Raw genomic sequence first — 13,258 nt, forward strand, 5'->3', positions numbered from 1 at the left:
TAGAATCAGGGGGATGTTTTCAATGAAAGACTACATAAGGGCAGATGAAATGCTAAGTGGAAAGGATGCAGATTATCTTCCTTTTCTCAGAGTAAGTTAGCATTACTTCCAAGTTGGACTTCATGTATTTCCTAACAAATTTTTATTTTCAAAATTTCCTCCTGAGTACAGACAGTAAAAACAAATGAAATATTTATCGACTAGAGCTCTCTGGGATATAGTAGAGATTAGGGAGGCCTGGTGTACTGCAGTCCATGCAGTCGCAGAGTCGGACATGATTTAGCAACTGAACAACAAAGAGCTCTTTTACCCTTAAGTTCATTCATCACAAAGGAACTCTTTGAACTTCAAATATGAGGATCTGGAAATACTGTTAAGTTAGATATATCAGCAGTAGCAGGAGGTACTGTTCCTTAAATCTGTCCCACATTTAATAAATGCTTCCACTGAGGCCACTTGTCTCCTAAAAGCCATATGTTCTGTTTAGATTTATACAGTATAGTTTTCATGGCTGTTTATGCTAGATTTCAGTGTGGAATCACTCAATCAATGCAGTAAACACTGCAAGAAGATCCTCTGACTGCTAGGCATGGAAAATGCAAACCCTGGCAAAAGCAGTTATCAGAAAACAGGCAGTAGTCCTTAAGTTCCCTGGTTATTGCCTAAGATTTTAAAAAGCTCAGAAAAGCAACATGACATAGTAGAAAGAGCTTTGAAGACAGGCAAACTGGGCTTATAGCCACACTCCATTACTTACTAACTATATAACCTCAGGCAAGTCACTTGACCTCTCTGAGCTTTCCTAATCTTTTCAATTCAATAAGATGAATTCTATACCTATGTTAAACAAGAGATGAGATAATTTCTATCAATGATCAAATGCATGAATGATAGTCACTTTCCAACCTTCTACATTTTAAAAACAGGTGTGCATAGAATGACTTGCTTACAAACCAAAGGAAATTTTAATATACAGTCCTAGATCCAAAGAATTTATAAGGCAGAAGTCTCAGCTAACAGATGAAGTGTCAATGCAAATCAAAGTATTAAGTTATATACTATAATATGAACTTTTCATATGGAATTAATTTTTATGTAGAAAGTAGTAAATGATGAAACTTGTTTTAAAAATTGTTTATTCATTATGACAGTCTGGTTGTTCTAGTAAGGTTCTTTGACCTTGGGACTGTATTTAACAAAATAACTAATATTTTTGTAACTTACATATGGAGTTTAATTAATAACCACAACACAAATTCATGGGGGAAAAAAGAATACAAAAAAAAAAAAGAAAGAAAAACAAACAAAAAAAATTAAAAAAACAAATTCATGGGAACAATATTTAAAGAGTTTATTTAGAAAATGCAAAGAAATATTTTTCCTTTATATGGAATTTCTTAACCTGAGGCATTTGAGATGCTAGATGCTTTCAAATATAAAAATCATATTTATTAAAGGGTTTTACTGTCAATTTTTGGTACTGTACCAAACAAATCACTATGATTCATATTAATTTTTAAAAATGTATATAATTATTTCCATTATGTTTCACATATTTTCATTTTATTAAAAATGTTTTTCACCTTACTAAAAATACGGTAGTTCATTCATCAGGCACACATTTTTGGGTTATTTAAATAATTAATGTAATTACACAAATTTTTCAAGTAATTCTGCCTGAATTTGATTCATTTAGTTTCAGTTCTTTATCTGAAGGGTAATGGCTCATTTTGGCAAACTATTTTAAATCTATAAGCTTTATAGTAAAGGATTTGGATTGCAAAATATTTGGATTATCTTTTTGGTACTAAGTGAGCCAGCAGACAAGTACTTCTAGTGAGAATACTTACTCCGAAAGTAAACACACAAAATTTTTGTTAAAAAATGTTAACTGAAAACATGAATTTTAACAAATAATTTTTCTCAAGATCTTTATAAAACATAAGCCTGCAATCTCTGTGGTATGGCATTTTAATTCTAGTCAGCCTTTTTTCTACCACCTGAAGGTACTGTATGTCTAGAACAGCACTGTCCAATAGAACTTTCTGCCATTGATGAAATGTTACACACTGTCCAGTACAGTAGCCATTAGCCAGATGTTGCTACTGAGCATCTGAAATGGTGGTGTGACTGATGAACTGAATTTCTTCTTCTAATTAATTTAAATTTAAACAGCTACCACGTGGCTACTGACCACTACATTGGACAGTGTAGGGCTAGAAGGCATGTTGAAATAACTGGAGCAAGCAGTGGGCCAATATGCTTACTCTGTCCTCAGGCCCCGTCTCCTTCTCAAGCTCTTCAACTCTTACCTACCCGTAGCAGGATACAAGTTAAGTCTTGTCTCCTCCGTGGAGCTTTCACTGAGCACTCTAATCCACATGCATGTCTCTCTCTTCTGAACTCCTAAATACTTACCTGTTTTATCATGGAATTTAGTACCTGCTTATACACCACAGACAACAGTTTACTTTTAATGTATGTAAACTTTAGCACAAAAACAATACAAATAATAGTACCAGCTTCTATTCATTGGAAGGTTACAATGTTAAATATTTTATACACATCTTATTTCATCTTTTTAAAATAATTTTACTTATTTATGTTTTGGTTGTGCTGGGTCTTCTTTGCTGCACAGACTTTTTCTCTAGTTGTGGCAAGCAGGGGCCCCTCTCTAGTTGCGGTGTGCGGGCTTCTCATTGCAGTGGCATCTCTGTTTCTGGAGCTCTAGGGCACTCCGCTTCAGCAGCTGTGGCATGAAGGCTCAATAATTACAGTTCCCGGGCTCCAGAGCGCAGGCTCAGCCGTTACGGAGCATGGGCTTAGTTGCTCCATGGCATGTGGGATCTTCTCAGCCCAGGACCAGGGATCGAACCTGTGTCTCCTTGGAGACATGGGCAGGTGGATTCTTTATCACTGAGCCACCAGGGAAGCCCTTAGTTCATCTTTCTAATAGGCTTCTAAAACATGTATATATAAATGTAAAATTATAATCTCTATTTTACCTATGAGGAAACTGACTCAGAAAGATGAAGTTACTAGTCCAGGTCAAAACAGCTAGTCAGGGGCAGAGCTGGAATTTGAAACCAGGTGCATGACTCCAGTAATACAGGGTAGGGACCTTGTCAGAGTAGGCACAGGCATATGAGATACTTTGGCCTGAGCTGATTACTGGAAGCCATAATAAACAAAGCTCAGTTTGTGTGAGAAAATTAATTGGTAACTATTACAGCTTAAAGGGAATAAAAGATTATGATTCAATTTAAATTACAAGAGTATTTCACTTATAGTGAGAGAACCAAAGTTCTTTCATCATAGTCTAGATATATCAATACCACTTTCTTGTAGACAAGTTGCTCCCTCTAGTGAAAAGTGATGGGAATACCATACCCTCAAATATTCAAAGGAGAAAAATGTCTGCAGAAGCTATCTATACTTTCCTAAGGGGTCTTTTGGAAATTTGTGGAGGTGAGTTCTATATATTACAAAGAATGGAGGTTGTTATTGGCTTTCATTAGGTGGGGCCATGGGTGCTAGATACCATGCAGGAGGTCCTCATCAACAAAACACTGGCCTATTTCTGAGAGGGAAAACCCATTTATGTTTATCTGAGCCTGGAAGTTAGCATCACTTTACATATAAAAACAAAATATTTTTGCACTGTTTTACTAACTATGGTATTTCACCTGACAAAACACTGTCAGTTGTAAGGCATAGTATTTACATATCATCCATGATAAAAGAGAAAGAAAAACATTGCCAACTAAGCTAGGACACAATGCATTCTTACACATAATTTTATCTCTGTTTAAATGGTTCCTTTAGACATATTTAGACATAAGTCAAGTGTCACACTTGGACACATATAAAGGGGGAAAAGAGCAAAATAAATTAAGGTATTTCTAAAACTTCTTTGTATTCAGAAGGTTTTTGACTCGGAGTTGTTAACATCCATGTTTTTCAAAACAAAATTATTCTCTTGCCATCAAGTTATTTTGATGATGCTGTATTTGTTAAAACACTGCTCAACTTGTGTCCAGGTTTTTTTCAAAGCCACTGACACCAATTATATACATTTTGACATTGGCACTTTTTTGAGCCTTCCAAAGATATTGATGGAAAGTTTCCAGATAACCAGTGGTTGTAATCTTTCTTCACATGGTCTTTAAAGAGTCTGTCCATGGTCTTTGGAGAGTTTCATTTCTAGTTTGCTAGAAATGAAATTGGTAGCAATAACCAGGTTGTACATGCTCAGGCAATGACAGTAACAATGATCAGTATTGACACTTGGCTGGAAGTGCTTATAAAACACATCCTTATTTCAGAAACGTGAAAACATATTTCTTACAATGGAAGAAACACAGGGCTGGACAAGCAAGGGGAACTCTTCCGGAACTTATCCAAGATTCGGTCACTGTATCAGGAGAGCTCATCACCAACAGTAATGTTACTGATGATATCTGACCCACAAGAAAAACCTACCTGATCAGTCTCCATTCATAGTGATTAGAGCAACAGGTGTAACTTTCTAACTACTCTGTTATTTCTTATAGCTTAGGCATGTTACTGCCTTTACACATTGAACAAAAACTATTACAAATTACTTTATTTTTCTTTTATATCAGTCATGATATTGATGTTTTTCTATTTATATGTGTAAGTGGATTAGATTATCTGTGAATCTCATTTCAAGAAAGACTTTTAGAAAATATCTTATAAAAAGGTTATGTTAGGTCTGATAAGGTTTAGAAAATATTGAATTTAGGGATCATGAAAAGCCGCTTTTTCTCTAAATAGAAACCAAATTCTTAAGCACTTACCTAACAAACATTAATATCCTTGTGGATAAGGAAACAGGGAGGAGGCATAAAACTGCATATTAATTTAACACTAAGGGAGGACAGTTTTATGCTTATTTTAGGAAGTGACTTTGGATTTTGTGTAGAGAGCATGGTCTCTTGAGTCAAATTACCTGTATTCAAATCATGGATCTATCATTCTATATGTCATTTTGAGTGACTCGGTCTTTCTTTGCCTCATTTCTCTAGTGGGTAAAACAAACATCCTAAGAGCATTACATCACAGGGTTCTTATGAGAACGAAATGATACAATGGGTTGGTGTCTACAACAGTGACTGGTACATCAGAAGCAGTAAATACAAGAAAGCTTCGCTAATTACAAGCATCAAATATTTCATTCTGCAAAACAAAAATGTCTGAACTTTTGCTAAAATCATTACCACCTGAGAAATACTTCCTAAAGAATCAATGATCCCTTGATATGTGGAGAATAAGTTCATGGTTTTGTGAATGCTCATAATAGATTCTTTGGGGTAGTGAGGTTTATTGCCAACTGCCACACAACTGCTCTGTAATGTACAAATAAATCTTAGATTCAAAAGTGCAAGAAAGTAACATATGAAACATCACCAAAATATATTCCCTCAGCAAATAAAATGTAAAGTGGTACAGACACACTATTTTGTAAGATCAGTTAAGGCTTTATTCTTATCCAAATCAACAAATACCCGAAAGAGTCTCCCAAAATCTCAGCTCCATGTTACGCTGAGTTCATGCAAAGGAAGAAACAACTGGGCTCCTATCTCATGGGATGATGAGACTGATCTGTATGAAACAACCAGAGTCACTAAGAAGACTATAATTACAGGCTAAATTGCATGGCACAGATCATAAGAGTTGCAGGAATTCAGAGGAGGATGATTACCGAGTGGTACAGTGGTTAAGGAATGTTGCACCTAGGGGGAGGCAGGCAAAATGTAGCAGTACAACCTTGGTTAAGGCAGTTAACCTCTCAGTATTAATGTTTCCTCCTCAATAAAGTCTGAAAAGTTAATGTATGTAAAATGCCTAGCATGATCTAAAGCAGGAAAGGTTCGTGGTAGGGTCTTAGAAAATTGGTAGTATCTACCCGAAAGAAGTATGTTTCAGAAACTTCCTTGGTGGTCCAGTGGTTAAGAATTTGCCTGCCAATGCAGGGGCACAGGTTGGATCCCTGGTTCGGGAAGATCCCACTTGCCTCGGGGCAACTAAGCCTCTGCACCACAGCTACTGAGTTTGTGCTCTAGAGCCCAGGAGCCAAAACTGCTGAATCCTGTGAGCCCTAAAGCTCATGCTCTGCAACAAGAGAAGCCAGTGCAATGAGAAACCCGCACACCACAACTAGAGAGTAGACCCTGTTCATGGAAACTAGAGAAAACTGGCATGCAACAATGAAGAGCCAGCAAAGCCAAAAATATATAAATAAATTTAAAAAAAAATTTAAGAGTATGTTTCAGATAGCTGGATAACCTGCCTCATGTAAACAAGACACATATTCCTTTCAAGAGTTTAGATTAAAAAAGGAAAAACTCACAAGTAACAGCCCTACTATTATAAAATACAGTTATCTGTGGCAAACAGCAACCACATTTCCCACCCCTCTGCACAGCAAAGTAACTCCTTTAGCACAGGAGACTTGGTGCATGTTAAAATTCTTGACAGTTCCTTCTGACAGGCAGATTCTTTCTTTAAAAAAAGAAATGGCATAGAATACACATATCTGCTTTTCCTTCTAAATCTTTGCTTTTAGTTGCCCTTTCTCTTATTCAAATGTCATCACTTATTCCTTGGCCCTCCATCTTCTATAATAAAGAGTTATAATCACAATCACTTTTCTACTGTGATTTTCAGATAATTAAAATTAGAAGAAACTTAAGTATTTCTTCATTTCTGATCCATTCAATCAAGTATTCCATATCATGGCCTTTCTCCAATATACTGACAATAACAGAAGGGAGGGTTCCTCCAAAGCGTCTCAGTACTTCTGAGGGAAATTACACTTAGCAGAGTACTGATTCCATTTACAGGTACATTGAAGTCTTTCTTAACATTATTGGTTAGAGCACTAATTAATTAGACTTTCAGGCACCATATTGGTAAGTCTGACAAAGCCACATCTTCTAGGACTGGTCAAAAACTGATACTGTCTTTCGCTCAAAAATAGAAGGCATATTAGTAATAAAAGTGTCCACTTTAGGCCAAATTAAATTATTCCAGTTACAAGATAGAGGATAATTTCAGAGCAATTAAAAAGTGGGCCTTATGGAAGATTCCATTATTCATTCTTATCTATACAAAAGTAATTTTGCCCATGCAGTACAGGCTCTATATTCATTTCTTGCAGAGAGAAATGAAGCAAGGCTTGGAATCATTACCTTGGCTTGTTCAGAAAGGAGAAAGAATTGAAGATACAGTACTGGTAGTTTGAGGCGTTGCTATGTAAATTCACGAAAACAGGTCAGTTCTTTTGGTGTTTGTCATACAATGTGATAACACACATATAAATTATCTGTAAAACAAAACTGTTTTTCCTGCATTTTTTCTATGCTTTTTGGGCCTTTGATGCATATGAACAAATTCATTCTGACTAGGACTTCATTACTGCAGACAGAACAGTCCTTTGGTCTGCTGGTGGCTGATGGGGAGAACAGGGTGACTACCTGTGTGCTCCTTATTTCTGCAAGCCCCAAGCTGCAGGCAAAAGAAACTGTATTCTGTGCCTTTGTCTCTTTACTTAACATTCTAATAATCTATGTAACACCATGCAAGGCAGTGTTAGGTAAACAGTGGTAAACAAAACCAAGACCCTGTCCTGGAATTTAGTCTTCTCAAACGTATTTTATGGTAGGTTTTGGCTTTAATTTTGCCTGTATATCGCCTAAGTATATTTCCGGATTTGAGAGCCAACAACAGACTCAAGATATGATAAACCACAGCAGTTGGGCAGGACCTTAAAGGAAGCAATGTTGAGGTTGAAGGGGTTGCTGCCAGGAAAAACTTGAGCCACACAGAGATGCAGCCAAACTTCAACCCAAGGAATATCCCTTTCATACTGTTGTAACAAATTACCACAGACTTAACAGTGTTAAGGTACACAAATTAATTATCTTACAGGCTTGGAGGTTAGATAAAAATCAAGATGTGGATAGGGCTGCATTCCTTTGGAGGCTCTATGGGAAAATCTTCTTCCTTACCTTTCCAGCTTCTAGAGAGGTTGCCTTTATTCTTTGGATCTTTGTTCCTTCCTCCATCTTCAAATCTTTTTTTCTCCCTCTTTTTCACTTTCTCACCTCTGCTCTGGTCATCAGTCTCACACTGACACTCCCACTTCTTCTTACTGTAATTATACAGGGTCCATCCACCGGGATAGCCCAGCACAATCTTTCAATCTCCTGATGCTTAACTGAAACATGCCTATGGAGTTCTTTTTCCAGGTAAGAAAAGACACAGGTTATGAAGGTTAGCACACGGACATTTTAGGGGGCCATTATTCAGTGTACTATAATAGGAAAAAAAAGAAACCCCAAAACCAAAAACATTTGCCTCTTTTACATCTAACTTAACTAACTTAAAACTGGTAGACCAGCCGTTTGTTTTCTACTCAAGGCCATCTTGGCTATCCATCTTAACTGGCTTTTCTTCATAAAAATGGAGGTGGATGGCCCCTCTACCAGTATTTCTCCGAGGTCCCCTAGCTCTCTAACACCAGTTTTCCTCACAAGTCAACAAACTAAAACAACCAGACACTGACATCCCCTTTGAAAGAACTCTACAAGCTAATTACCATGAACAGATACTTCACCAGAGCCAACCTTTCCTACCTTCTTTCAGAACTAAACTCGTTATTAGATTAATAAATTGATGGGACTGGAAATAGCTTTTCTATTTCCTGCAGTGAGGGGCCACGGAGCGAGATTCAGCAAATTGATTCTGATTTAATTCCTGCAAACATCACGCAAGACAAGCTCTTCTTTGATACAGATTATCAAGGTAAGGCTAGCAAGGAACAATATGCGTGACTTTTGGGGTAAAAAGTCGTTCAGTAGCTTTTTCTCCCAGAGATGTTACAGGCCAGAATATTTTCACTTCACTACCCGAGAAAAGGGAAACAGTTTGCTATTAATTTAGTTAAAAAAATAAAGAGAATTTTGCTCCTGCCGATCGTGGAATAATAGGGAGTAGATTTACCCTCTTGCTTACAAAACCATAAAAACATGTTTTCAGACAACAGGAGGCAGTGTAGTACTGGGGTCCTTACAAATAGCCCAGCGAACAATCTGGAGGTACTTCCAGATGCACTGCCAGGAAGAGAGGCGGGCGGGGTCTCACTGCTTCAGCCTCTGATTGCGAGCCACATTTATTTACGTAAGTCAAATTACCAATCCACCGGATTAAATTCGTAAAAATAAAGCGAACAGAACACCCGGACCGTAAGAAGCCTGCTAAACCATCCCAGAAGCCGCGAGTTCCCGCGTCACATTGAGATCTACAATCCTGACGTCATCCTCACGGAGTCGCTCGCGAGATTAGAGAGTGGGTGGCATAAGCGGCAAGTTTTCGTCGTGCGCGGCTTCTGAGAGGAAAACAGACATTGGCCTTCGTTTTATCGGGGTGCTGCCGACATGAGCGACCCAGACGGGGTCGAGAGGACCCCTCTCCTTGAAACCCACAGCCTCACCACACCCGACTGTGCCGCCGGAGCCCTGGACCCTCCCCCGTGCCTGGAAACAGAGGCGTCACAGGTGATGGCGGAGACGGGTGAGGGGTGTTTCGAGGCCGTCGCGCTCCCACCACCCCAGCTTCCAGAGGAGGAAGGCGCACCTCCAGCTGGTCCCCCAGATCCAGGCTGTGCCGGTACGTTCCAGATCCGAGACGGTGGGGATGGCGGTTACGTAGTGTCCGAAGCGAGGCTAGAGCCGGCTCCGCCTCCTAGGGAGGGCTTGGAAACGGCGTCTGTGTTCCTGGCAACGGACGACAGCCTGGGAAATGGCCGTCAGACTGGAGAGCCGCAGGGCTCGAGTCGGGAGAAGGCGCTAGAAACTTGTGCCGCGGAGAAGTTGGGGTCTGACTTGATGTCGGAGGCGAAGGCGGAGGAAGCGAAGACTGAAGAGGGCCCCGTCTTCTCAGTCGCAGTGGATGAGGAGGTGGTGGGGAAGGAAAGAGCGAAGGAGGAGGAGGGAGTGGAGCAGGGAATGGAGGTGGAGGAGAGGCCAGTCGGTGAAGAAATAGAAATAGTGGAGAACGGAGTGGTGGAGGAGGCGGGGCAGCGGCCCCTGCGTATGGATCTCCGCATGAACCCGCTGGAGGCCATCCAGCTAGAACTGGACACTGTGAACGCTCAGGCTGACCGGGCCTTTCAGCAACTAGAGCATAAATTCGGGCGGATGCGTCGACACTACCTGGAGCGGAGGAACTACATAATTCAGAATATCCCGGGCTTCTGGGTCACTGCCTTTCGGAACCACCCCCAGTTGTCTCCTATGATTAGAGGCCAAGATGCAGAGATGTTAAGATACATAACCAATTTGGAGGTGAAGGAGCTCAGACACCCGCGAACAGGATGCAAATTCAAGTTCTTCTTTCGGAGAAACCCGTATTTTCGAAACAAGCTGATTGTCAAAGAATATGAGGTCAGAGCCTCTGGCCGAGTAGTGTCTCTTTCCACTCCAATCATATGGCGTCGGGGCCATGAACCCCAGTCCTTCATTCGCAGGAACCAAGAGGTCGTGTGCAATTTCTTCACCTGGTTTTCAGACCACAGCCTTCCAGAGTCTGACAGGATTGCTGAAATTATCAAAGAGGACCTGTGGCCAAATCCACTGCAGTACTACCTGCTGCGTGAAGGAGTCCGTAGAGCCAGACGTCGCCCAATAAGGGAGCCCGTGGAGATCCCCAGGCCCTTTGGGTTCCAGTCTGGTTAAACTTTGTCACTGGAATGTTCCTGCACAAGTTCTCTTTTCGCCGCTTAATGGACCTGCGCTTGGGCAACAGATACGGATATGTCTTCTAACCGCCCCTGCCCCCATCCTTTTTTTCTCTGACATTTCTGGAGCCTTATTTTCCTCTGGACATAAAGTTCTCTCAGCTTCAAGATTGAGACAGTCATGGCCATGCTCCTTCACTTCCACATGGCCTTCGTGCTTTTCTGCATTAATATCACATGCTGCATTGCCCATGATTCATACCACTCCTAAGTAAGCTTGTTGATGTTGTAAATTTCATAATCTTTATCTGCACTACTTGGACCCTGTTTGTTCCCAGAGCCTCCGGTCTGACTCATACCTGGAAATATTTATCTAGGAGGCCATTCTACCCATCCTACTCTGCAGCACAGGCATATAGCCTGTGCATAACTGGGCATTAATGATATCAAGGGAGAACTGCAGTGGGCCACTTGGCCTGTATGATTTATGTGACTCCATTGCTTTTCTTGCGCCTCTGGTTACCTACTATTGCTGCCTGCTACTGGCTGTGCCCTTGACTGCTACCTACTGGATGGACATCTTCTAGAACTTTGTCAGCCCCACTCTGGTTTCTGGTAAACAATCTCCAGGTTTCCTGCCAGCACTCAGAAGACCCTTCCATTCTTCCCAAAAGACTTCTCTGTTCCTCATCCCTCGCCCCCTTCCCCTCCACTCCCATCATCCAGAACCCTGTTAACTGTCAAGCAAGTGGTTGAGGTGACAAGTTAGACTTCTTATGGCAGGTTGGCCTAAGGATGGTGTCCATTCAAAGTACCAGGCTTTCTCAGTCTCTAATGAATCACCCAAAAGCTGGGTACCTCTTTGTGCCTCCTTTTTTCATCCTGAGCGTAATTAAGTGCCAGGGTGGCAGTATACTTTCTCTGTTGTCTCTCTCTTGTCTTAAGTGGTAGCTCATAAGCGTGTGCACATCAGGTCTTTTAGTTTTAATTTGGCTCTCTTCATTATTTCAAGGAACAGGCTGTCTTGTCTAATAGATTGCCAGAGCTCTTATTTTTTCTGCTCTCTTCTGCATCCTCCACCCCCATTAGTAACATCTAGAGGATTTAAAGGTAGACAGATTTAGATGAGATGAAAAGTGCTATCTAGGCCATAATTGATGGAAGAGTTAAAGATATTGTTATGGGTGCCTAAAGCAGGAGAAACTGAGCGGAAGACCACAGATAGGCAAAAATGAGCCAGGGTAAAATTGGGCCTAAAATTAAGACTGAGAGTCTTCAAGGAGGTTCTTTGTCTGTTAGTGGTGATGGGAGGAGAGATTCTTTTCCCAGAATTAACGTGAGAATTGAAGGGGGTTAGAATGTTAAATACATTACCTAGAAAAGAGTTCTGTAAAAAAGGCAACTTAGTGCTTTCTCTTGTTTTCATTTGACTTAATTTATAAGGAGGGTTAGTACTGTGTGCTTTATTTCACTAGTATTTAGTAAAATCATGTTATTTTCCTTTGTTTCTGGTTACTGGGAAAATTGAGCTATACAGGCTTTATTTTGCTTTCAATTGAGAACATTTGGAAAAATAACATGTGCTATTTCCCTGTACGATATAGGCACTTAAATGAATATCTGTAGTGAATTTCAGCTTGTTTCTGTTAATAATTAAACTGTATCCTTAGAAATATAATTTGTGTAACTTGTTCTTGTCATATTCTTAATACTTTGGAAATTGTTGTCATGAAAAAGTAGCCTACTAAAAATATGTGGCTTAATTGTCTTAACTTGATAATTCGCCTCCTTAACAGCTTAGTAATTCATGTGTCTTTTCCTAAATAGCATAAATACTTGTGAAGTTGCTCTGTCAAATTGAAAGTGTACCATTGCTATATTTGTCTTTCTTTATATGCATGATGGTAAAATAAAAGCATGTTACTTGCTGGATTTCTTTTATTTCACCCTGTACATAAATGTGAATGAAGAAATTGTTCTAGGCAATGGCAGGTTATGAAATTACTAAAGTTCTTAAATGGATACAGTAGGCGTTCTCCAAAAAGTAAGAAGGGCTTCTCTGGTAACGCAGACAGCAAAGAGTCTTCTGCTATGAAAAAGACCCTGGTTCGATCCTTGGGTCAGGAAGATCCCTGGAGAAGGGAATGGCAATACACTCCAGTATTTTTTGCCCAGAGAATTCCATGTGCAGAGGAGCCTGGCAGGCGACAGTCCATAGGGTTGCAAAGAGTGGGACAGGACTGAGTGACTTAACACTTTCACTTTCAGAGATAAGAAAATGAGGATCACTACTGTATCTTCCAATGCAGGGAGGGTTGTTTTATTTAAAATGTTAACAATTTTAACTTCTTACTCATGATTTCATTTTTTTTCCATACAGCTTGTGTAGCATCATCCGCTTTTCACTTATCCCCAAGTCATTCAGGTTCTTTTTATTCACTTTTGCATTTAATAAGCAAACATGCAGAGAGTTCTTATCATGAGTTATATACTTTT

At 39.9% G+C, this 13,258-nt stretch overlaps 1 protein-coding gene across 1 annotated transcript; it reads left to right on the plus strand.

Moving 5' to 3' along the window:
• Positions 1 to 9,284: 9,284 nt before the first annotated feature.
• On the plus strand, positions 9,285 to 12,694 carry TSPYL1 (TSPY like 1). Its single transcript, XM_043439377.1, has one exon. It carries the CDS (start codon positions 9,462 to 9,464, stop codon positions 10,758 to 10,760), a length of 1,299 nt encoding a protein of 432 aa, XP_043295312.1. The 5' UTR covers positions 9,285 to 9,461; the 3' UTR covers positions 10,761 to 12,694.
• Positions 12,695 to 13,258: the final 564 nt, after the last annotated feature.

This window comes from Cervus canadensis, chromosome 20 (assembly GCF_019320065.1).
Source record: "Cervus canadensis isolate Bull #8, Minnesota chromosome 20, ASM1932006v1, whole genome shotgun sequence".
Taxonomy (NCBI): domain Eukaryota; kingdom Metazoa; phylum Chordata; class Mammalia; order Artiodactyla; family Cervidae; genus Cervus; species Cervus canadensis.

Coding starts and splice junctions, on each gene's coding strand:
- TSPYL1 (XM_043439377.1), top strand. CDS start 9,462: ATGAGCGACCCAGACGGGGTCGAGAGGACCCCTCTCCTTGAAACCCAC.